The following is a 23,654-nucleotide window of genomic DNA, read 5'->3' as shown; positions in this document are numbered from 1 at the left end:
ACCACTGAGCTATACCTCTAGCAGAGTTGGTTATTTTTCTGAGATGTTGGTATGTTTGTAATGATGAGAATAATCGGAGAGGGAGAGGTTGAGGGAAAAGTGCATTGGAAAGGCAAATGAGGAAAGGAAAAAGACATTTACATATAATATACACATAGCTTGGGGGCTAGGGGGATAGCTCAGTTGGTAGAGTGCTTGCCTCATATGCACAAGGCTCTGGGTTCAATCCCCAGCACCACACACACAAAAAAAAGAATATATACACACACACAAACACACACACGAGCACACACAGCTTGGGCTATACCTTGGAGGCAGGGTGGTTGCCTAACATGTGGAGGCCCTAGGTTCTATCTCTACCGCTGCCCTCCCTCAACCCAAAAAGTATCTACAATATATAAAGAACTCCTAATCAGAAAGAAAAAGATAATCCAGTTGAAAAAAGTAAAGGATGCTGGGGCACAGTGGCACATGACTAATCCCAGGGATTCTGAAGCTAAGGCAGAAGGATTACAAATCCAAGGCCAATCTGGGCAATTTAGTAATACCCTGTTTCAAAATTAAAAGAGAAATGAAATTATAGCTCAGTGCACTTGCCTAGCATGATAAAGGCCCTGGATTTAATGCCCACTACAACAAAAAAAAAAAAAAAAGAAAGAAAGAAAGAAAAGAAAATCCCTAATATCTATCTATCTTAAAGCCAGGCATGGTAGCACATGCCTGAAATCCCAGTGGCTCGGGAGGCAGAGGCAGGAGGATTGTGAGTTCAAAGCTAGCCTCAGCAATTTAGCGAGGTGCTAAGCAACTCAGTGAGACCCTGTCTGTAATAAAATACATAATAGAGCTGGGGATGTGGCTCAGTGGTTGAGTGCCCCTGAGTTCCAATCCTTCTACTCGCCCAAAAAAATTGCTTAAGGGCTGGGGTTGTTGCTCAGTGGTTAAAGCGTTTGCCTCACATGTGTGAGGCCCTGGGTTCATTTCTCAGCACCACATAAAATAAATAAATAAATAAAAATAAAGATTTAAAAAAACAAATACTTAAGCAGCCGGCGTCTGCCTGTAATCCCAGTGGCTTCTTGGGGCTGAGGCAGGAGGAGGATAGTGAGTTCAAAGCCAGCCTCAGCAAAAGTGAGTCACTAAGCAACTCAGTGAGATACTGTCTCTAAATAAAATATAAAATAAGACTGGGGATGTGGCTCAGTGATCGAGCACCCCTGGGTTCAATCCCTGGTACCAGAAAAATAAATGCTTAAGCAAATTGTGGCATATTTATTTAGAGGAATAATATTTAGTCATGAAAGGGAATGAATTATAGCTAAAGGGAACATCATAGATCATTTTCATAAATGTGGTTGAATAAAAGACAGAAAAACCAAAGAATATGTGTTTAATTATTCTGTTCACAAAAGCTTAAAAAAAAAAAAAACCTGATAAAGCACAACTCTTCTATTGAGGAATGTACTAAAGGCCAGAGGATGATTTTTACAAAGTGATGAAAGTAGTTTCTCCTGGGAGAAGGGTAAGGGTTTATGGAATAGATGCATGTAGGGCTTTTGGATGCTGATACGTTCTATTTTTTGACTTGGTTTTCGGTTATATGAGTGGTCATATTATAATTACTCAACTGTACTGGTATGTATTTTGTACTTTTTTTTTTTATTTATAGTATATCTCCCAATTAAGTTGGGAATCAGGTCTAGTGCTTAGTTCTAGTTTGGCCTGCTTACTTTTACTGTTTTAATTACCTATACACTCTGTGTTTCTCATTGTTTTGCCATAATACTATATTAAAGAACCTAGAAGCCAGGCGGGGTGGCACATGCTTGTATTCTCAGTGGCTCGGGAGGCTGAGGCAGGAGGATTGCAAGCTCAAGGCCAGCCTCAGCAAAAGTGAGGTGCTAAGCAACTCAGTGAGACCCTGTCTCTAAATAAAATGTAAAAAAGGGCTGGGGATGTGGCCCAGTGGTTGAGTGCCCCTAAGTTCAATTCCTGGTCACCACTCCCGCACCACCACTGGCAAATAGAAGAACCTTGAGATGCTTTATAAATCAAAAAGGTATGATTTCGTAATTATTTATTTAGGTACTAGGGATTGAAACTGGGCATGCTTTACCACTGAACTATCCCCAATTCTTTTTACTTTTTATTTTGAGGTAGAGTCAAAGTTGGCCTTGAACTTGTGATCCTCCTGCCTCACTTTACTGAGTTGCTGAGATTAGAGGCATGGATGACCACACTCATCTATGGTTTGTTTTGTTTTGGGTTTTTTTTGGTGGTGCTGGGGATTGAACCCAGGGCCTTGTGCATTGTGCATGTGAGGCAAGCACTCTACCAAGTGAGCTATATACCCATCCCTGATTTTTTTAAAAAATATTTTTTAGTTGTAGACAGATACAATGCCTTTATTTATTTATTTGTTTGTTTTTTTATTTTTTTTTTAGGATACAATACCTTTATTTATTTATGTGATGCTGAGGATTAAATCTAGTGTCCCCTGCATGCAAGGCAAGCACTCTATCACTGAGCACAATCCCAGCCCCAATACCTTTATTTATTTTTATGGGTGCGGGAGATCGAACCAGTGCCTCATGCATGCTAGGCAAGTGCTCTACCACTGAGCCACAATCCCAGTCCCATCTATGATTTAAAAAATTAAACAAAACAAAAAACATTTAAATGTGCTGTCTAGTATCATGCAAATAGCCAACAAGATGTTGCTTGTTAGACCCAGTCGGAAAACTGCTCAGTTTATGTCTTTTCTCTAGTCCCTTCCTGGGACAGTTCTCAATTATTTTCTCAATTAGTACAGAATGCCAAACTCAGCTGATCTGCTGCTCTGATCTTATGCATTTTTTTTTTTTTTTTAGTAATGGGGATTGAACCCAGGATGTCTTATCACAGAACTGCATCTCCATTTTTTTTTTTAAAGAGTAAAAGAGTAAGATTTATTTAAGTGAGAAGAAAAGAGACAAAGCTCCCGGATGCAAAGAGGAGGCCCAATAGGGGTTGCCCCAGTCCTTTTTATTTTTTATTTTGAGACAGGGTCTTACTAACTTGCTGAGGCTGGCCTCAAACTTGCAATCCTCCTGCCTCAGCCTCCTCAGTTGCTGTAATTACAGGTGTGTACCACAACACCAAATTGATCTTACAGATTTTTCTAATACCTATCCCAGGATGAAAGAATATGTACTAGTTTAAAAGTTGAAAAATAAATTGCATTTGTTTGATTTCACATTTGTTAAGAACTCATATGCATGTGCCTTTCCTTTTAACTTCTTCAGGGTTCAGATTACAAAACTGAGATAGTTTGTTAACAAAGGATTGAGGCAGAGGAGGTGATAATTTAACTAGCAGATTAAATATTATTTGACCAAAGGGTGCTTAACATGGTTTTGGAATGAACCTAGATAAAATAAGATTTGTCACAAATAATCACAATGTAGGTAAGCAGGAATGTAATTTACTCACAGATATACAAGTATGCCATACAAGAACTCAGGATTAGTGATGCCAGAAAACAGTATAGCTTCCCGAATGATATGTAGCTCCGGCCAGCTTTAAAGGGTAGCACAGCCCACTAGTCACCTCTGTTTTCCTTCTTTTTACAGGCTCCCTGGGTCTCAGCCATTTGGTTCCCCATTGGCCCCTGTGGTCAGCCAGCCAGCTGTGCTTCAGCCCTATGGCCCTCCTCCAACAAGTGCACAGGTGACTGCACAGCTGGCTGGAATGCAGATCAGTGGTGCTATGGCTCCAGCCCCTCCCCCTTCGGGGCTGGGCTATGGTAAGTAGCATTGACCATTGGAGCATTGCTGTCTCCTTTTTAGAGGTATTAGTTTCTGGGAGTATACCTAAATCCCTTTTATTTTCCTTTTATTTTCTGTACCTCTGAGCCCCAAAAGATGGGACAGTCATACTTGTGCTTCTTTTGTGGGAAGGGAAATGATTTACTGAGCAAGGACACAGAAACCCTAGCCTCTGACTCAACCTCTTCTTTTTCTCAGGCCCACCAATGTCGCTGGCCTCAGCCTCAGGAAGTTTCCCTAACTCTGGTCCATATGGCTCCTATCCTCAGGGCCAGGCTCCTCCCCTTAGCCAGGCCCAAGGTCATCAAGGGGTCCAGCCTCCCCAACGATCTGCTCCACCACTGGCCTCCAGCTTCACTCCCCCAGCTTCAGGGGTTCCTCGGATGCCTTCTATGACCAGTCCACTCCTGCCTGGACAGGGTTTTGGGGGGCCCCCAGTGAGCCAGCCCAACCATGTATCCTCACCTCCTCCTCAAGCTCTGCCCCCAGGCCCCCAGGTGACTGGGCCCCCAGGACCCCCACCACCTATGCACTCCTCTCAACAGCCAGGCTATCAGCTGCAACAAAATGGTGAGTTTTCCCCAAGGTCTATCAAAGAAGCCAAAGGCCTCAGCTTTTCAGGTGTTTTTTTAGTATTTGTTTTTAAGTGGTAAACTAGATGGATTACTTCAGGGTATCATTACTAGGATGTGAGGTTTATAAGACATTAGTGTTTCTTTTAGTTCAGATAGTGTCATCTTTCTGTGAATGGCTTCCCCAGGATTAGTGTTTCTTATAATTCTATGTTTATAGAGTCTAGTCTTTTCCTCTGAGTCCTTAAGAAGACATAAGAAGAAGATTTTTATTTTTTCATTTTTTTGTTATTGGGAATTGAACTAAACGCAGGGGGCACTTTACCACTGAACTATATCCCCAGCCCTTTTTATTTTTTATTTTGATGTAGGGTCTTGCTAAATTGCTTAAGGCCTCCATAAATTGCTGTGGTTGGCCTTCAACTTGTGAACCTCCTGCCTCAGCCTTCTAAGTCTCTAGAATTATAGGCATGTACCACTGCACCCAGCAGGGAGGGAACTTTTGAGTCCATCACCCTGTGCCCTTGTCTTTCAGGTTCCTTTGGACCAACCCGGGGCCCTCAGCCCAATTATGGAAGTCCTTACCCTGGAGCACCCACCTTTGGCAGTCAACCTGGGCCTCCTCAACCACTGCCTCCTAAGCGCCTGGACCCTGATGCCATCCCTAGCCCTGTAAGTAGATGCTCATATGGTCCTGTGAAATGGGTTTCTGTCTGCAGATAAGCAGGTTGACCTAGATGACCTCTTGCTTAGCATTTTTTCTTAATTTTTCCATTTCATTCATCTTCTTATAGAACCTAGATATGATTTTTGATTCTTTGAACTAGAACCTGTAGTTCCAGAAATCTTTTTTTTTTTTTTTTTTTTAATGGTACTAGAGACTGAACCCAGGGGTGCTACATTTCTAGCCCTTTTTTATTTTGTGACAGGGACTCGATAAGTTGCTGAGACTGGCCTTGAACTTGTGATCCTCCTGCCTCAGTCTCCAAAGTTGCTGGGATTACAGACATATGCCACTGTGCTTTCTAAGTTCCAGAGATCTTTGAGAGCAGTTTTATTCCATAGCTGCATGGAGAAGGAAGGGAAGCCAAAGTGGAGCTCTGGGTTGAGGGATGAGTTCTGTTACTGTTGGGCATACACGGTCATCTTTGCTCTTCTGTGGAGTAGTAGCTGGGTCTTGTCCATATACCTAGTAGGATAGCATTCTTCCTAATGGTTAGAGCAGGTGAGGATTATCTGATATTAGGCATTCAGAGCAGGAAAGCTGCACTGGTTCCTCTCTGCTCCTACTTGGACAGTGTTGTATGAGGAAGCCCACAGTACTTATGGTTCATAGGCCTATGCTGTATGTATGGGGAACAGTGATCTATATTGTAGAAGGACAGTGTGTATATAAAGTCTCAATGGGGAAGCTGCTTCTCCCAGGAAGAGGGTGAATCTCACCCTTAGAACCATCAGCAGAATCCTCAGGCTTTCCTTATCAGATTCAGGATAGAGGCTGGGGCTATATTCCCAAGTAGGGTCCACTTTATAGTCCTGTCTGTAACATTGCTATGTCAGTTACCTCACCATGCTTAGCCATTGTCATATTCCATTCTGTTCTCTTCCCTCTTCCTTTGGGGAATCACTGTGGTGAAGGAACCTGTTGGCTAAGGGTGACCTGGAAGGATGGAGTAGCTCTCCTATCTTTCCCTTCCTTCAGAGTCAGAAAGAGTGTGATTGGATGTGAGGGAGGCTTTTTTCAGAATAAGAAGAGTCCTTAAATAGAAGGTTTGGCCTTTTGGAGGGAGTATTCCTTGTCTTCCTTAAGGTTTCTCCCATTTAGTCCCTCCTTGTAAACCCTGCTTGCTTACTATTTGCATCCTTATCTTCTATATCATAGTTTGAACTACTGCAGCCTCTTTATTGGGCTGGAGAGACTCAGAATTTCAGATCTAGAGGGGGCCTGATTTCAGTAGTCTGATTTGGGCTCCAGTTGTTCACATCTAATTCATCAGGGTTGAGAGAAGTAATATCTGCCTCTTGTTCTTTTGTCTCCCTGTATTCCCCTGCTGCCTTTATTATTAAAACACTAAAAGCAACTCAATGAGCTGCCTCCTCAGCAGAAAACCAGGCACAGAATAGACCCTGATGCCATTCCTAGTCCAGTAAGTGCAGGGTGTGTGTGTGTGTGTGTGTGTCATCCCTGTGTTAGTGCCATCCATGCATGCCTGTGACCTCATCTTCACCTCATCCACCATATCCATCCCTGTTCATACTTTTTCCTTTGCCCTTTTAAATTCTTACTTTTATAAGCTGAAGGATATGCATGCCCTGAGTCACCACATAAGGAAGAGGTAGCAAGCTGTTAGCAGTACCTTGAGTTTGGGATGGTAGAAGGTCAGGCTGTAAGGGTGGAGCCAGATGGAATGTTAAGCTTGGGTTTTAGTCCTGCTTCTGGCTCTTCCAGGAGCCTGTGTGTGACACGTGATGGAACAGGACAAAGTTAAGCGGTATAATCTTCCATTTTGGGTTTAATTGGTCTATAGCCTGTGGTGGAGAAACATTTGGGTAGGTGGCTATAATATATAGGTTCATCAAATCCCAAACTGGTATTTCTTAGAGGGGAAGGGATTGTTTGTTTGGAATGTGTGGGCCACTTTCTTATCTGGCAAGCCTTTGAATTTGCTATATTTCTAAGCTTCACCCTTTCTGCTGTGGGATAGTTTTATTTGCCCTTTATGTTTTCTGGCTTTATCAAACTCATCTTGAAGTAACTTATCAAAGGTCACCAACCTACACAAGGGTCTGGTTACCAGCTTTGCATATGCATATTTTTCCCCCTTCACTGTGTTTGTTAAAATATGGGGGTGAGGCTTGAGCTTTATGAATTGGATATTTATTCTGTCCTCCCATATACACATTGATGCTTACCTGAAATGAAGGCAGCATCTGCTTTTTTACCTTACCTGATCATTTCTGGCTGTTTAATTCTCTCCTCACCCTGTCCCTTGTTAATTTCATTGAGTGTAGAGTCATTCCAGGTAGATTCATTTTTACATGGTTACTGCCATCTGTTTTCCTGCTCTAACTCAACAAATCTTGGGGAGGATCAGGGATTGGGGAGGTTTGGTGGGGATGGGAGTAGACTCTAACCATGTTTGATGGTCTTGATTAGAGCTAGAGTGGGAGGAATAAGAGGGTATTCACCATTGACTGGGGGCCAGGGGTGATTTATCAAGAAGCTCATATTTAGTGTGGCCTGCCCAGCATCTTGTTGATGGCTATAGAGTGGAAGATTGGCATTGTGGCATTTGATATGTTATCTAGGAGAGCAGGCCTGTGCATGAGGTGTTCTTGGCAAATCTGCTAATTGCAAATTGCCTGTCTTTTTCCTGGCACTCTGGGACCTGGCACTTCATTTTCTTCTATCACTTCACTCATTTCACTTATTCCCTGCAGATTCAGGTCATTGAAGATGACAGGAACAACCGGGGTTCAGAGCCATTTGTTACTGGTGTACGGGGCCAGGTGCCACCCTTAGTCACCACCAGCTTCCTGGTAAAAGACCAAGGTGAGAAAGATGTTAACTCTGCTCTATGGGGGCCTTTTGTCCAAGGTTATCAGTTTGTAGATGGAGTTTTTGGTCAGTCTGTAACCAGAGACCAAGTCCTTCTGGTAGGGAAAAAAGCCACCATCAGCTCTAGCATTTGTGGAGATGATGGGGTGAATTATCAATGGAGAGATGGTAATTTGAGGGCTCTTGTAATATGACTCATGTGAGACCATCTACCTCCTCCTTCAGGGAATGCAAGTCCCCGATACATCCGATGTACATCCTATAATATCCCTTGCACATCTGACATGGCAAAGCAGGCTCAAGTGCCCCTGGCAGCTGTCATCAAGCCACTGGCAAGGCTGCCCCCAGAGGAGGTAAGTCAGGGAAGGGGCTAGAATATAATGAAAGGGAAGGAGGGGGAATAAGGCTTCTTCCTAGATGTGATTCTGACTGTCATGATAGAATAAATCTTGATCAGACAGGAGGGGCAGTATCTTTAGTAGCTTTCTTTCCCAGGGCTTATTCCTGGAGAGAATGATGGGGATGATAGAAAAAGTTTGAGAAATTGCCACGTGGACCAGGGTTCATGGGAGAAACAAACTGTATGAAAATAGGCAGGACCAACTTGTTGGGTGAAGACATCTGGATGTAGGAACCTCTCATTGAATGATCATCACCAGATGTTGTGAAATACATAGTTCTATTTTTTTCTTTATAGGCTGGCCTGTCACCCCAGATATATAAGACAGTATGTAAGAGACAGGTACATTAGGACCCAGTACTCCGTCTCTTACCTGGCTTGGCCCCTGATCTGTGTCACTCAGTACCTGGAATCAGCAGGATAAAAAAGAGCTAAACAGCTGAACTTCTAGACCTTATAGATAACTTTATGTTCATTCTTTACTTATCTAACTTTAGAGTTCTCTAGAACTTGGAAACTCAAGATTCAGTTTGTAGTCTGCTTCTTTTTTTGTCTTCTTTTGTTTTTCTCTTCTCTTTTTCTGAGTCCCAGTGGAAATGGTTGGACAATAGTCTCTTATCTCTTAGGTGATATCTGCCTGAGACATCAGTAGCTATCAAAATTCTACTCTAGGTGAAAGGAGAGAAGTGTTATAGATACTTAGGGATAGAAGCAAGAGTCAAGATCCCTATGGCAGGAGTGGAAGGGAATGAATATAGGACCAGAAACAATAATCGTGGATATCTTTGGCTTTCTGTGGCAACCCTTGGCTTGCTGTGATTAATTATGCAGTCCATTTTTTTCAAAAAGAAATTCATTCTGAAATGGGGAGTAAGAAGAGGGAACTATGAAATTTAGACTCAGGGACATTTTCCTTTGGTCAGTACCCTCAGTCATTTGTCCTCATTCTTTTCCACTGTACTCCTTCCCCAGGCAAAATATCTGAGCCATGTCCCTTCTCCATCCAGGTTGTTCCTCCTCATCTGTTGCCTGAACCCCCCCATACATACATGTCTGAACCCACCATAGCTTCCCTCCATGTCTGAGCCCCTCCCCTTTGCTTCTTAGGCTTCGCCATATGTTGTGGACCATGGGGAATCTGGCCCTTTACGCTGTAATCGCTGTAAAGCATACATGTGCCCCTTCATGCAGTTCATCGAGGGAGGGAGGCGCTTCCAGTGCTGCTTTTGCAGCTGTATCAATGATGGTATGTCCATGGAGGCTGGGATTCAGGGGGAAAGTCTTGAGTGCATCTCATTGTTCTCTTTCTAATTAGATAGATGAGAGTCCCTTTTTCAGGAGCTGGGGAAGTAGGGCATATGTTGGGGTATTGGAGTGATATGGGGCAGCTCAGCTAGGGTCAGATGTTCTAAGTTTGAGAGTGGACCTTTGAGTAACACACTGCGTACTCCCCACAGTTCCCCCCCAGTATTTTCAACATCTGGATCATACCGGCAAACGTGTGGATGCTTATGACCGTCCTGAGCTATCCCTGGGCTCTTATGAATTCTTGGCCACTGTAGATTACTGCAAGGTGAGGGAAGGTAGCAGGGGAGGAGCAATGGGTGGAGGATAATGAGACAGCTCAGAATTGCTGTTATCATTTCCCTTACCCCTTTGTTGTCCCCTTTCATGCCGACTGCTTTCTGGTCAGCTGGCTTCCTTACCATACCCTTCTCTCCCCATTTCCTTCCTCTGCAGAATAATAAGTTTCCTAGCCCTCCTGCCTTCATCTTCATGATTGATGTTTCCTACAATGCCATCAGGACTGGTCTTGTGAGGCTTCTCTGTGAGGAGCTCAAGTCACTATTAGACTACCTACCTAGGTGAGAGTAATGGAGCTGAGGTGCTTCCTTTGGTGAATGGTGGGTTTTGGGGAAATTGACTGAGCAGATGAATCCGGATCTTATGAAGTTGTAGATGGTAGAGAAAGTGCCAAGTCTGGGTAACAAATATTGTCATCCACAGGGAGGGCGGGGCAGAAGAATCAGCAATCCGCGTTGGCTTTGTCACCTACAATAAGGTGCTCCATTTCTACAATGTGAAGAGTTCTTTGGCCCAGCCACAGATGATGGTTGTATCTGATGTGGCTGACATGTTTGTGCCACTCCTGGATGGCTTCTTGGTCAATGTCAATGAGTCTCGGGCAGTCATCACTAGGTAAGAGCCAGATTGTGGGGGTGAAGGGAGAGTGGGGAAGGCCAGGGAGTTGGGGTCAGTAGGTGGACAGGGACTGTGGCTTCAGGAGTTTCAGAGTCTGGGGGCAAGATGATTCTTAAGAGAATTAAAAACTAAAGCATATGGAATCTGAAGAGCAATTTTGGTTATTTCCCATTGCCTATCTCTTTAGCTTATTGGATCAGATTCCAGAAATGTTTGCAGACACAAGAGAGACAGAGACAGTATTTGCCCCAGTTATCCAGGCTGGGATGGAGGCTTTGAAGGTAATTGTTAGAGTCCTTGGTAACCTCCTCTGCCTTGCTTTTTAATTCTTTTCTCTGCCTTACATTCCTCTCACCATCTTTACCCTCTGGGATACAGTCTCCATTTCTTCAGTGTTTGGTGACTGTCCAGCAAGTCAACCTTTCTGACATAGTTGGTGCTTAATAAATGATAAGGGAAGAAATAAATGAATAAAAAATGAAAATGTAGTGCTGTCTTCTTTCCTAGGCTGCTGAGTGTGCAGGGAAGCTGTTTCTGTTCCATACATCCTTGCCCATTGCAGAGGCCCCAGGGAAGCTGAAGAACAGAGATGACAGGAAGTTGATCAACACAGACAAGGAGAAGGTGTGGGACTGAAAGGTGGGGGGAGGACTTTTCAGTAGAGGGAAAGGTGATGACTCTTCCCAGTGTCTTTTGTGTGTGTGAGATACTGGAGATTGAACCCAAGGCCTAGCCAACCTATTCCACTACTTCCACATGTTTCTATCCTGTCCCAGTCCAAAGCCCTCTGTGGACTCTTTTTTTTTTTTTTTTGGTAGTACTGGGGATTGAACCTAATGACACTTTACTACTAAGCTACATCTCCCATTTTTTATTTTTTATTTTAACACAGGGCTTCTTTAAGTTGAAAGAATTTGTAATCCTCCTAACTCAGCCTCCCAAGTCGCTGGTATTACAAGCTTGGGCCAATGAGCTGTCTCTTAGCCAATTTATATATATATATATATTATTTTTGAGACAGGATCTCATTAGGTTGCAAGGCTACCTTGAACTTGTGATCTTTCTGCCTCAGTCTTCCAAGTAGCTGGGATTACAGGCTTTGCTTTTTTTTTTTTTTTTTAAAGAGAGAGTGAGAGAGGAGAGAGAGAGAATTTTTAATATTTATTTTTTAGTTCTCGGCGGACACAACATCTTTGTTGGTATGTGGTGCTGAGGATCGAACCCGGGCCGCACGCATGCCAGGCAAGCGCGCTACCGCTTGAGCCACATCCCCAGCCCTTTTTTTTTTTTTAATATTTTAATATTTATTTTTTAGTTTTCGGTGGACACAACATCTTTGTTTGTATGAGGTGTTGAGGATCGAACCCAGGCTGCACGCATGCCAGACGAGCGCGCTACCACTTTAGCTACGTCCCCAGCCCTCTTTGCTTTTTTTTAAACAGAACTTTGTACTACTATTGTAAATTCCTAGGCAACGCTCTGAAGTCTTACAAGTATTTGAGTATCCATATTACATATATTTCCTTAAAGAGGGAAGAGCTGAGAAATTTGAACATTTTTTTTCTGCTCCTCTCCAGACTCTGTTCCAGCCCCAGACAGGTGCCTATCAGACTCTGGCCAAAGAGTGTGTGGCCCAAGGCTGCTGTGTAGACCTCTTTCTCTTCCCTAACCAGTACGTGGATGTGGCTACGCTCTCTGTTGTGCCCCAGCTCACTGGTGGCTCTGTCTACAAATATGCTTGCTTTCAGGTATGGTGTGGAATTCTGGGTGGCATATGGCAGCAAATCTTAGAATGATTGCTTACATATGGAGTGGCTTCTGAGCCGCTGACTCATTAATAGGAACTGTGTTAGAGAAATGTAAAGAAGGGAGCTCTGCAAGGGCAAGGTTAGGAGCAAGGTCTTTGCTGTCAGAGCTGGGTTGATACTCTGGCCCCACCACATAATAGCGCTGTAACACAGGAAAAAATTTATTATCCCTTTTTTTGTTCTTTCATCTCTAAAATGAAAGAATATTTTAATACTTAATAATTAGGATTTATCCACAGAATGAAATAATCATATGTAAAGCACGCTGTGTGGTACCTGGAATGTAGTCAGTGCTTTAAAAGTATCACTATTATCAATATCATTGTTAATCATCTTCACTGTTATTGTTATTATAATTAAGCAGGCTTGTGGAGTGGAAGGGGTACAGGGAAACTGCAGGGTAAGTTATATGGTTAGTGATATGACTCTGGGCCTGGGCGACTGCAGGTGGAGAATGATCAGGAACGGTTCCTGAGTGACCTGCGTCGTGATGTACAGAAGGTTGTTGGCTTTGATGCTGTGATGCGGGTCCGGACAAGCACTGGTCAGTCCTGGTTGAAGAGCAGTTGGGGGGTTAAATCTGAGAGGAAACCGTGTGGCACCTATCATACCTTTAGTTGTGACCCTGTCTCTATGTGGCCTCAGGTATCCGTGCTGTAGATTTCTTTGGAGCATTCTACATGAGCAACACAACAGATGTGGAGCTGGCTGGGCTAGATGGGGACAAGACAGTGACTGTGGAGTTCAAGCATGATGATCGGCTTAATGAAGAGAGTGGAGCGCTCCTGCAGGTGGCAAGCGGGAGGCAGGGGCTAGGGAGGAAGTACTAGGTGAGGAGCAGGTAGAGAGATTCAAAGAAGCAGCTGGGGGAGGGTTGGCTTATACCTTTTCTTCTAGTTTAATGATGTAGCAAAGGGACAGTTTTTCAGAGGACTTTTGTGAGGGAGGATGTGAGTTTCCCCTCTCTCTTCCTCTAGTGTGCCCTGCTTTATACCAGCTGTGCAGGGCAGCGTCGGCTTCGCATCCACAACCTGGCCCTGAACTGCTGCACCCTGCTGGCTGATCTGTATCGGAACTGTGAGACTGACACACTTATCAACTACATGGCCAAGTTTGGTGAGGATAGGCATAGGGCAGGATGGGATTGGGGCTGAGAGAAAGGCCCAAGATGGTCAACAATTCGACATTCCTGGGTAGGTCTGATGGTGTGAAGGCTCATATGATGTGGCTGACCAATAACTGCTATTCCCCCTTCTCCACTCAGCATACCGGGGTGTCCTGAACAGCCCTGTGAAGTCTGTGCGTGACACTCTTATCACACAGTGTGCCCAGATCCTAGCCTGTTACAGAAAGAACTGTGCCAGCCCCTCCTCTGCAGGACAGGTGGGGCAAACATGTCAGTGGAGGGGTTCTTGGGACAAAATTTAACACTTAGGAGGAATTTCTCATGATCATTAATTTTATTCCAATAACTCCTCAGTTGATCCTTCCTGAGTGCATGAAGCTACTCCCAGTTTATCTGAACTGTGTGTTGAAGAGTGATGTCCTGCAGCCTGGAGCTGAAGTCACCACAGATGACCGTGCCTATGTCCGACAGCTGGTTACCTCCATGGATGTGGCTGAGACAAATGTCTTCTTCTATCCTCGCCTCCTGCCATTGGTGCGATTAAGGATTGGGGTGTGAGACATGGCACTGAGATAAGGGCCTCCTAGAAGAAGGAATTTGGGGGGGGGGGCTGGGGTTGTGGCTCAGAGGTGGAACACTTGCCTAGCATGCATGAGGCACTGGGTTCAATCCTTGACACCACATAAAAATAAAATAAAGAGGGCTGGGGATATAGCTCAGTTGGTTGAGTGCTTGCCTCACATGCACCAAGATCCTGGGTTCAATCCCCCGTGCCACCAAAAAAATTAATTAATTTATAAAATTTAAAAAAGGATATTGTGTCCACTTATAACTAAAAAAAAACTTAAAAAAGGAGGAGGAATTGTGGGTGGGAGAGTAATAGTATCTCTGTTTGATACTAAGGAATTTGTTTTAAGTACATTTCACACTGAGAATTACAGAGTGAGTGGTGTCTAGGGGCTTATCTTTTTTGAGTTCTGTGTGTATATGTGAAGGGGGCAGGTATGTCTTATGTTCCTTGGTAAATTTTTGCCCCCTTCCTTTTGTCTAGACAAAATCTCCCATTGAGAGTACCACTGAACCACCAGCAATCCGAGCATCAGAAGAACGTCTAAGCAATGGCGATATATATTTGTTGGAGAATGGGCTCAACCTCTTCCTCTGGGTGGGAGCCAGTGTTCAACAGGGTGTTGTCCAGAGCCTTTTCAACGTCCCTTCCTTCAGTCAAATCACCAGTGGCTTGGTGAGGATAAGGAGTCATGGAGAATATGGGTGTGGAAATACATTTTGTGGTGTGAGTGGGAACCAATAAAGTTAGTGTGTGGGGCCCCTTGCATAACAGGGAACACTTATGGGGAAAGGAGGGTACTGTCAATCTTTACTCAGGCTCTCAGTTAATGCATAAATCTGTGTTGCCCCCTTCTTGACTGAATTATGAGTACTTCATCACAAGGAGGTATGGCTTTGTGTTCCAGAGTGTTCTGCCAGTTCTGGATAATCCACTGTCGAAGAAGGTTCGAGGCCTCATTGATAGTTTAAGGGCACAGAGATCACGGTACATGAAGGTAACACTTCTTTGAAGCCTCTTATTTTTCAGTTTTTTGTGGTACTAGGGATTGCACCTGGGGAGCTCTACTACTAAACTACATCTCTAGCCTGTTTTATTTTTTATTTTGAGGGTCTCACTAAGTTACTGAGGCTTGCATTATAAACTTGGAGATCCTCCTACCTAAGCTTCTCAAGTAGATGGGATTATATGCATGGACCCCCATGCCTGGTTAAACCCTAAATTTCTTGTCAAGTCCTTACCTGGAAGTGGGGTGGGGAGTGAGTGAGTGAGTGAGTGAGTGATTAGATCATGAGATATCTAGGCATGCTTCATTCCCTTTGGCCCTGCCTCATGACCCTGCATTCTGGCCATAGCTTATCGTGGTGAAACAGGAGGATAAGCTGGAGATGCTGTTCAAGCACTTTCTGGTGGAAGATAAGAGCCTGAGCGGGGGAGCATCCTATGTGGACTTTCTCTGTCATATGCACAAGGAGATTCGGCAGCTACTGAGCTAAAAGCAAATGGGTAAACGGCATAGGGTCCCAGGCCAGCTTCCAGAAAGTATCCCAGGATGGCAGAGAAATTGGGACAGTTCCATATCTTATAAGTCATGTAAGCTGACCTCAGTCTCTTTGGGGGGAGGGGGAGATATAAGGAGACACCTTCTTTCTGGGCTTAAGTAATCCTACCACTCTGTCATGTCCTGCTGATGGAAGGTGCCCCTATCCCCTCACTCTATCCTCCTTTTCCTGCTAATCCTGTCGTAATGAATGTAGTTTTTCATTTTACTGTATATGATTCGGTGTTGGGGGTTTGGAGGCACCCAGACCCTGGCAATATTTTGTCCCTTTGGACCAGCCTCTGAGAGGAGAGGGGCAGGCAGGAAGGAGTGGGGAATCCCAGGTTACTACAGGGGGTGGCTAATTCAGCTCAGTGTCATCAACTTCCTATATTAGGGATAACACATACAGATACACAAGAGCTGGGGTACAGACCGTAGGTGGTGGAGAGAAAAGTGGTTGGTCCTTCTTGGGCCTGGAGGTCAGCAGCCAAATCACAATTATTGAGGGTGGTTGATTAGCTTTCTCTGCTTCCGCTGTTTGTGTTCTCTCCCTTGCAATGACTGGTGATTACTTCATGGATAGAAGCACGTTGTCAGAGATGAATAAACCTGGGAATTGAGTTGCAAAATATGTTTTCACCTGGGAGAGGTACCAGCCTCCTTTTCAGCTGGAGAGGCCTCAACACTGGATGGTTCTGTAGGGAGCCTGATCATCAACTTGCAATACCTCACAGAGCCAGCCCACATCCCACTCAGCTTCCACTGGCAACGCAGCTTCTTCAAGCCAGGGGTCGTTGGGGAGAGACAGGTGGCTGAAGCCCTGTGCTCTTTCACCAGGACACCACTTGGGCTTTGGGATTGACTGAGTGGCTGACAGTTATCTTCCAACCCCAACTGGCTGGGGCAGGACAAGGGCTAGTATTGAGGGTTAGCCAAGCTTGTCTGCTCCCAGCCTGGGATGCCCCTGCTCTGGACCTCTCATTTCTCTTCATTGGTTTATTTTTCAATGCATCTTTAATTTGTAAAGAAATAAAATAAGATGTAACCAGTAGCCTCATCTTTACTAGCAATGTCTCTTCTGTTACGCTCCTCCGGAGCTGCGCATGCGCCGCGTGCCCCAGTGGCGTAGGACCTCGTCTCGCCGTAACTTGCCGCCGGGTGGGGTCTTGTGCTGGCCGAGGGCCGCCAGCTGCCAGAATGGACATGGCGGCCGGACGCACCGGAGTTATGCTGGCTGCCCTTGGTGTGCTTATTGTCTGTGTGGCCAACGGCTCTGGGCCTGTGGCTGAAGGAGAGACGAGCGGGGAGGTGGAGTGGGTGGAGCCATGGGACGGCGCGGTTTTCCGGCCGCCCTCGGCCCTCGGCGCGGTGGGGGTGGCGCACAGAACCGGGAGCCCGCACCTGGGAAGGCAGGAGACAGCGGACTTGCCGGTGTTGCTCTGGTGGAGCCCTGGACTATTTCCCCACTTCTCAGGCGACTCGGAGCGCATCGAGTGCGCGCGCGGCGCGTGCGTGGCGTCCCGCGACCGACGAAAGCGGGGCAACACGCAGACGCGTGCGCTGCTCTTCTACGGCACCGACTTCCGCGCGTCTGACGCGCCGCTGCCGCGCCTGGCACACCAGAGCTGGGCGCTTTTACACGAGGAGTCGCCCCTCAACAACTTCTTGCTGAGCCACGGCCCGGGCATCCGCCTCTTCAATCTTACCGCCACCTTCAGCCGTCACTCGGACTACCCCCTACCACTGCAGTGGCTGCCCGGGACCTCCTATCTGCGCCGCGCGGCGCTTCCTCTCCAGGAGCGTGCGGAGTGGCGCCGTCGCGGCTACGCACCACTGCTCTATCTGCAATCCCACTGCGATGTGCCGGCGGACCGGGACCGCTACGTGCGCGAGCTCATGCGCTACATCCCGGTGGGTGAAGGGGGCATGCGGCAGGGAGGGGGCGGGCCGGGAGGAGCCCAGGAACCGGGAGTCCAGGGCTACAGGTCCAACCCTTCTGACAGCCGTACTCTACTCCGCTCAGGTGGACTCCTACGGCAAATGCCTGCAAAATCGGGAGCTGCCCACCGCGCGGTTTCAGGACACGGCCACAGCCACCACTGAGGACCCAGAGCTCTTGGCTTTCTTGTCCCGCTATAAGTTCCACTTGGCCCTCGAAAATGCCATCTGCAACGACTACATGACAGAAAAACTGTGGCGCCCGATGCATCTGGGTGCTGTTCCGGTGTACCGCGGCTCTCCTTCTGTGAGGGACTGGATGCCAAACAACCACTCCATCATCCTTATTGACGACTTTGAGTCCCCTCAGAAGCTGGCAGAATTTATCGACTTTCTGGATAAGAATGATGAGGAATATATGAAATACTTGGCATATAAGCAACCTGGGGGCATCACCAACCAGTTCCTTCTGGATAGCTTGAAGCAACGGGAGTGGGGAGTGAATGATCCTCTACTGCCTAACTACCTGAACGGCTTCGAGTGCTTCGTTTGTGACCACGAACTGACTCGGCTGGACGCCGGGAAAGCCCATGCAGACTCTCCTGGGGACATCCCTGTCCCTGAGCCTCACATTGCCCAACCCGCTCACATGGACTGCCCAATGCCCAAACCTGGCTTTGGTAACTTGGAAGAGATTCCTGAGAATGACAGGTAAGGTTTGCTGGCATCCAGTCAGCTGTCAAATCAAATTGTCTACTTCCTTGCTTACTGTAGTTGATTTTTCAGGTTTCAGGACAGCCCAAACTCCTGAGTCTGATAGGCTATTTATAGCCTTGCCTCAGTTTATCTGCCCAACTTTCTTTCTCCCTCATCACTGCCTGTACAGGCCCTCTGTTCTGGTTCAAGTGGCTTTTTTTTTTCTGACTACCATTACAGACATTGTTCACAATAATTGAGTCTCACGTGTTATTGCCTTATTTATATTCTACATTTTTACTCATCCTTTTTCATTTTCATTTTGCCTTGTTTCCTCAATTACTCTTGTTGACACCTTAAAGAAAGAATGAGCCCATGTCATAATTTTCTCTTATTCTCCTCAGCAAAAGAAAGGAAAAAAAAAACACAAACAAAAAAACTGGAATGTAACTCAGTGGTGGAGTACTTCTGGATTCAGTCCCCAGTATTGGGAGGAAAAACAATAACCCTGATTTGGAAGATAAATTATATGTTCACACTAGACAGAATTGGAGGAATGCTTTCATAAGATTAATGATTAACAACGATTGGTAGTGTGGTTGGAAGGGAAGTGAGTAATCAACAGTAATAGATCACAGAAGGTGGTGGCATTGGGAAACAAGGTCTTCATGGGATGTGGAGTGGGAAAATGGTAAAGCTACTTATAGCAATAGAATGGCCTGCAGAAGCTGACTTGGACAGTGGATGGCAGCAGAGGGCTGCTTATGTATGCTGCTGGTACAGTATGGTCCTGGTGGAGGAATCTTCCACCAAGTAATTTGTATTCAGTTTATGTTGAACATACTATCAGTTAATATTTTCATTAAGAAAATATTTAGGTTATGTCTTTTAGACACTGGATGCCACTGCATCTTCATTTTGATTATTGCTATAAAGGTGAAACTTAAAATATAATCATCTGAAGACTCTTCCTTATTTTCCTTGGGATAACTACTATTTCCATAGATTGGTCCCTGCCATGCCTGCCTCTGAATTCCCTCAATATTTGGGAGCCAGAAGCTGGCAAGTCAGGAATTTTTACTTATTGGGTGGACTGTGTGAGGTTAGTCTTTTATTTTCTGACACTTGGGGTAGTACTGGATTGACCTCACATTTCCTTCACTTCACAGGAGAACCTTGTCCTAGTCAGAGGAAGTGTATCTGCTTATGATTTCTTTGTCCCCACTCAGAGAAAGGCGGGATTCATCCCTGTGCTCTGATTCTAATACCAAATACCACTTGGTATTTCAGCTGGAAGGAGATGTGGCTGCAGGATTATTGGCAAGGTCTGGACCAGGGAGAAGCTCTCACTGCCATGATCCACAACAATGAAACTCAGAAGAGTAAATTTTGGGATTACCTGCATGAGATCTTCATGAAAAGGAACCAAAATCTCTAACTGCCCTTGTAAGAGCTTTTTACTTAGAAGATCTAAGGAGATCTTATTTTATCATGGCATACTTTCTTTTTTCAGAGACAAGGGCTTACTGCATTGCCCAGGTTGGCCTTGAATTCCTCCTGCCTCAGCCTCCCATTTAGCTGAGACTAGAGGCACATGCCATTGTGCCCAGACAAACATTCTCTTATCATGGATTTAGTTATCTTAATGATGTGTGACCAAGGTCTCAACATGTGGTAATAGGTCTCCAGGAGAGATGGAGGCATCTAGTTCTTGGTTCATTGGGAAACAGAAGCCTAAAACACCCATTTGACACAAGGTGCTGGCCCAAAAGAGTTTTTAAAGGACTGTTCACTTCTCTAGCTCTTTCATCCTCTCAATTTTGAGGTAAGATGGGCCAGGTTACTTCTTAAAATTTCTGTTCTATTTTCCAAACTCTTCCTTATTCTGTACCTTTCCCAATAATCTCTTTTACTCATCTCTTGCTTTATGAATTGTTAAGCTGGTAGGGAAGCAAAGCTTCTGGTGTGTTTTATTCTGGTTTTCTGAGGAAGTTTTTGTTTTGTTTTGGTTGAGTCAGGATCTCATTCTGTTGTCTGAGCTGGTCTCAAGTAAACCTCTTATCTCAGCCTACAAGTAGCTGGGACTACAGGTGCACACCACTGTGTCCAACTCTTGGGGCCATATTTTTCATATTGTTACATTACTTTTCACATCAGATAGTTTATATTAAATGGCCTTTTTCTAGTTTTAGGTTCTTTCCCACAATTTCAGATGGAGATACATAAACCTTGCCATCACTTTTTTACTGCTGATTTGTTTTTAGCGTACATCTGGAATTCTGTTTCATTTCATGAACAGATTTAGTAGCTGATACATGCAGTGTCAATAATGTACTGCTCTCATCTATTTTAGATCAAAGATGGAGACTAAAGTTGGAAATTATGGCAGAAAAAGTTGAATAGCCCAACTTCATTCAATCTATTACTGATATCCTTCCATACAGTTTTGTGGACAGAGAATTACTGTTTGATAGAGCGCACCCAAAGCCCTAAACTCAGAGATGAAGAGGCAAGGCAAGAAATTTAAGCCACCACAATTGGCTGGCTAAATAAAAACCTTAGATTTAGGGATGCAGCCAAGCCCTTCTATTCCTGTGGCTCAAACAGACAGTCTAGTGAGTAAGGAGACCATGAGCTTTCCCTGGAGTAGTGGAACAAAAAAGAATATTTTGGATATTAGAGCAACTCTGGTTGTAATATATTAACAAATTACCACTGGACAAGTTCTGTAGCTTATCAGTATATCTGATTATAAAATTATATCTATCCATATCTATATGTAGATAGGGAGATATATATGCATGTTAGATGCTTCAACAACTAGGTCCCTGTTTAACACTGTAGCATCTGTGGATATGATCAAGAAAAACTGTAATTTAGGCTGTATTTCATTGCCAAGGTTGTTTGTTTTTTTTTAATTTTATTTTTTTTAAATGGTGCTGAGGATTGAATCCAAGGCTGCGAACATGCTAATAAGCATGAGTTCTGCCTCTAAGCTACACTCCAGCCCTTCATTTTACACTTAAAATGATAAAAGATGTCCTTTATCATAGTAGGAAAAGTTTTCTTAACGTGTTTTGTCTCTTGCAGAAAAGAACAAAAAAAGACCTTCGAAAATACATCTGTTAAAATTTGATATAGTTGGCACCCATAAAAAACACACACAGGACTCTGATTTCTAAGCTTGCAATCTGTTTCAGTGCAGATGCTGATTCACATTGCAAAATACACATTGCACAAGTACAAACTTAGGTTAGAACTCAGATTGCATTCTGTGCAATAAAAAGGGTAAGTGATGGTTATGCAAGAAGTAGAATAATCCCTACCTCTCCTAACTGCCAGTTCACATTAGCATTCCTTTAGCACTTTTATACCCAAAGTAGGCCATTTGTTTTTGAATGGTTTGCTGAAGACTCAGGCCTGCTTTGTGCTCAGGTCTTCCCAGACTTTCTTCCCTATTCCTTTTAACCATGTAAGTATTCACAAAAAGCAGGGTAAATCAGGTGCTATGTTTCTATATGGGAAAAACAAAAACAAAAAACTACTAGGAATGGCACCCTGGTACTTATCAATTAAAAGTTTCACTTTCCCTATGGAGAAAGCAAGCAATGTTAATTTTTTTTGTGGTTTGGGGCCCAGCTTGCTCTGTATACAGCAGCAGTATATTTGCTGCAGCTGTGCTTACTGATGGTACAAGTGCCTGGTAGGAATCTTTCTTATTTACACTGTCCTCTACTGTGGGGGTAGAGCACAAGGCTAATGTCTTTATTCCTGCAAGTGTTGCTATTTTTATTATCTCAGGTTTCATTTTGTATAATAAACTGCTTTTTAAACAGTGTCTTTTGCTTGGTTACTTTTTGGGGTTGGGCATGATACAGTTGGAGACTTATAAAAGTATTTCAAATGTGTTCTTTTAAGAAGTATTAACACTATTCTATGCACTGGAGATTCAGCAAAGATGATACACAAACAAGACTTCTCTCATAGTGCTTAAATTTTAAAATGGATGTTGCAGATAGATAAGGCCATGAACAAAAATAAATTCAGACTATGACAGGTGCTCTGAAGAAAATAGGTTGATGGTGATGGGGTGTGAGAAGTGAGGGAAGGTTCTCTGACATGAACAGACTGAAGGGAAGAAACCCAGCCATGCAGATATCAATGGGAAGATTCTAAACATCTGTGATAAATGATTTTAACACAAATTTACACATCGAAGTAAATACTGCTCCTCCAAATTAGTCATCACATGAACTAAAGACTTGTTCAAAATATACTCCCTTTATGGAAACATTTCTTGGAGCTCATTTGGAAATGCCATAAGAATTCCTGGCACATCTTTGGACTGAATTTTAGGTCGTTAAGAACTGAGTCTGAGCCAGGTGCGGTGGTGCACGCCTGAAATCCCAGAGGCTTGGGAGGCTGAGACAAGAGAACCAAGAGTTCAAAGCCAATCTTAGCAACAGTGAGGTGCTAAGCAACTCAGAGAGACCCTGTCACTAAATATAAAGTACAAAATAGGGCTGGGGATGTGGCTCAGTGGTGGAGTACCCCTGAGTTCCATCCCCGTATCAAAATATAAATGAGAACGAAGTCTGGGGGCTGGGGTTGTAGCTCAGTGGTAGAGTGCTTGCCTAGTACGTGTGAGGCACTGGGTCCACTCTGCACCGCATATAAATACATAAAATAAAGGTCCATTAACAACTAAAGACATAAAAACAACAACAACAAAAAACTAAGTCTGATGCATCACAACTAAAAAAAGTCCCAGTCTATAAATACTATATGGTAGCTTCAACCAGGACTGATGAGAGGATTAAAGATGAATGTGTAAGCGTTTAAACCTTATCCCACCCAATGGGATCCTTACAAAGGAGTGAACGGTATTGTTACAACATAAATGTGCTTAATTTTTCTTTGTGGCTTCAGAGAGGTACTAAAAGTAAAAAACAGTTCCTGAAGGTTTGTTAAAAACATCTTTTTCCACCTAACATCTTTTTTTTTTTTTTTTTTTTTAAGGAGAAAGAAATTTTATTTCTTTGCTAGCAAAGGAGAAAAGAAACACAGGGGGCTCCTGTCTCTCATCGGGTATTTTTCGCAGCATTGGGAATTGATCCCAGGGCCTTGGCGCATGCTAAGCAAGCGCGCTGCCACTGAGCTATATCCCAGGGACCTAACGTCTTAAACACTCACATTTTATTTCGCTTTTATCTTTGTACACGTCAATCACCCTCTAGACCAGTCAGCCACCATCAGAAACGACTTTATCAGGACCCTTTCCTGCAAGACCACGGTCCCCAGAGAGGAGTGGCTTGTCTCCTAACCTGCAAACGTGTATAGATCCGCAGTCTTTCGAACCCAGAGCTGTTGTTGCGGAGGCCAGAAAAAAAAGGTGCACAGCGAGCCTGGACTAGCCAGTAGGGGTCACGCGAGGTCACG

At 44.3% G+C, this 23,654-nt stretch overlaps 2 protein-coding genes and 1 long non-coding RNA gene across 8 annotated transcripts in view; 2 read left to right on the top strand and 1 right to left on the bottom strand.

The window, feature by feature from the left end:
- The window catches only part of Sec24c (SEC24 homolog C, COPII component), a 27,557-nt gene extending 10,919 nt beyond the window's left edge, over positions 1-16,638 (top strand). For 3 of the 5 annotated variants that reach the window (XM_005325905.5, XM_078039944.1, XM_078039947.1), the window contains exons 4-23: positions 3,609-3,781; positions 4,002-4,373; positions 4,911-5,047; positions 7,817-7,928; positions 8,160-8,287; positions 9,442-9,580; positions 9,792-9,907; positions 10,075-10,199; positions 10,342-10,533; positions 10,724-10,817; positions 11,044-11,160; positions 12,114-12,284; positions 12,792-12,888; positions 12,990-13,135; positions 13,322-13,460; positions 13,609-13,727; positions 13,825-14,004; positions 14,522-14,713; positions 14,946-15,035; positions 15,394-16,638. In XM_005325905.5, coding sequence (XP_005325962.1) covers positions 3,609-3,781; positions 4,002-4,373; positions 4,911-5,047; positions 7,817-7,928; positions 8,160-8,287; positions 9,442-9,580; positions 9,792-9,907; positions 10,075-10,199; positions 10,342-10,533; positions 10,724-10,817; positions 11,044-11,160; positions 12,114-12,284; positions 12,792-12,888; positions 12,990-13,135; positions 13,322-13,460; positions 13,609-13,727; positions 13,825-14,004; positions 14,522-14,713; positions 14,946-15,035; positions 15,394-15,534 — 2,980 coding nt within the window. In that variant the 3' untranslated portion in view covers positions 15,535-16,638. Of the gene's footprint in view, positions 1-3,608; positions 3,782-4,001; positions 4,374-4,910; positions 5,048-6,453; positions 6,523-7,816; positions 7,929-8,159; positions 8,288-9,441; positions 9,581-9,791; positions 9,908-10,074; positions 10,200-10,341; positions 10,534-10,723; positions 10,818-11,043; positions 11,161-12,113; positions 12,285-12,791; positions 12,889-12,989; positions 13,136-13,321; positions 13,461-13,608; positions 13,728-13,824; positions 14,005-14,521; positions 14,714-14,945; positions 15,036-15,393 lie in introns of all 5 variants that reach the window. The other 2 variants (XM_005325904.5, XM_078039949.1) reach the window with 2 other exon arrangements.
- LOC144375419 (uncharacterized) lies at positions 13,786-23,654 on the bottom strand. The gene is made up of 2 exons (XR_013435251.1): positions 23,540-23,654; positions 13,786-17,913 (listed from the first exon to the last, which is right to left on the bottom strand). It is a non-coding gene; the product is annotated as an uncharacterized LOC144375419 (long non-coding RNA).
- Positions 16,779-23,555, top strand: Pofut4 (protein O-fucosyltransferase 4). Of its 2 annotated transcripts, none has more exons than XM_021726724.3 (3): positions 16,779-17,492; positions 17,605-18,230; positions 23,453-23,555. In XM_021726724.3, the coding sequence occupies exons 1-3, from the start codon at positions 16,779-16,781 to the stop codon at positions 23,553-23,555; spliced, it is 1,443 nt and encodes a 480-aa protein (XP_021582399.1). The 2 variants fall into 2 exon arrangements, with proteins under 2 accessions (XP_021582399.1, XP_005325960.1); XM_005325903.5 differs by lacking the exon at positions 23,453-23,555 and adding an exon at positions 19,506-22,053.

This window comes from Ictidomys tridecemlineatus, chromosome 1, assembly GCF_052094955.1.
Source record: "Ictidomys tridecemlineatus isolate mIctTri1 chromosome 1, mIctTri1.hap1, whole genome shotgun sequence".
Classification (NCBI taxonomy): domain Eukaryota; kingdom Metazoa; phylum Chordata; class Mammalia; order Rodentia; family Sciuridae; genus Ictidomys; species Ictidomys tridecemlineatus.
The sequence above is the reverse complement of the archived record's forward strand: the minus strand, read 5'-3'. Positions and strand labels throughout refer to the sequence as shown.

Excerpts from the sequence above, each read along its gene's own strand:
- Pofut4 (XM_005325903.5), top strand. The coding sequence starts at position 16,779 with ATGGACATGGCGGCCGGACGCACCGGAGTTATGCTGGCTGCCCTTGGT. Across the intron at positions 17,493-17,604 it reads AGCTCATGCGCTACATCCCG|GTGGACTCCTACGGCAAATG; the intron begins GTGGGTGAAGGG and ends TACTCCGCTCAG. Across the intron at positions 18,231-19,505 it reads GAGATTCCTGAGAATGACAG|CTGGAAGGAGATGTGGCTGC; the intron begins GTAAGGTTTGCT and ends TTGGTATTTCAG.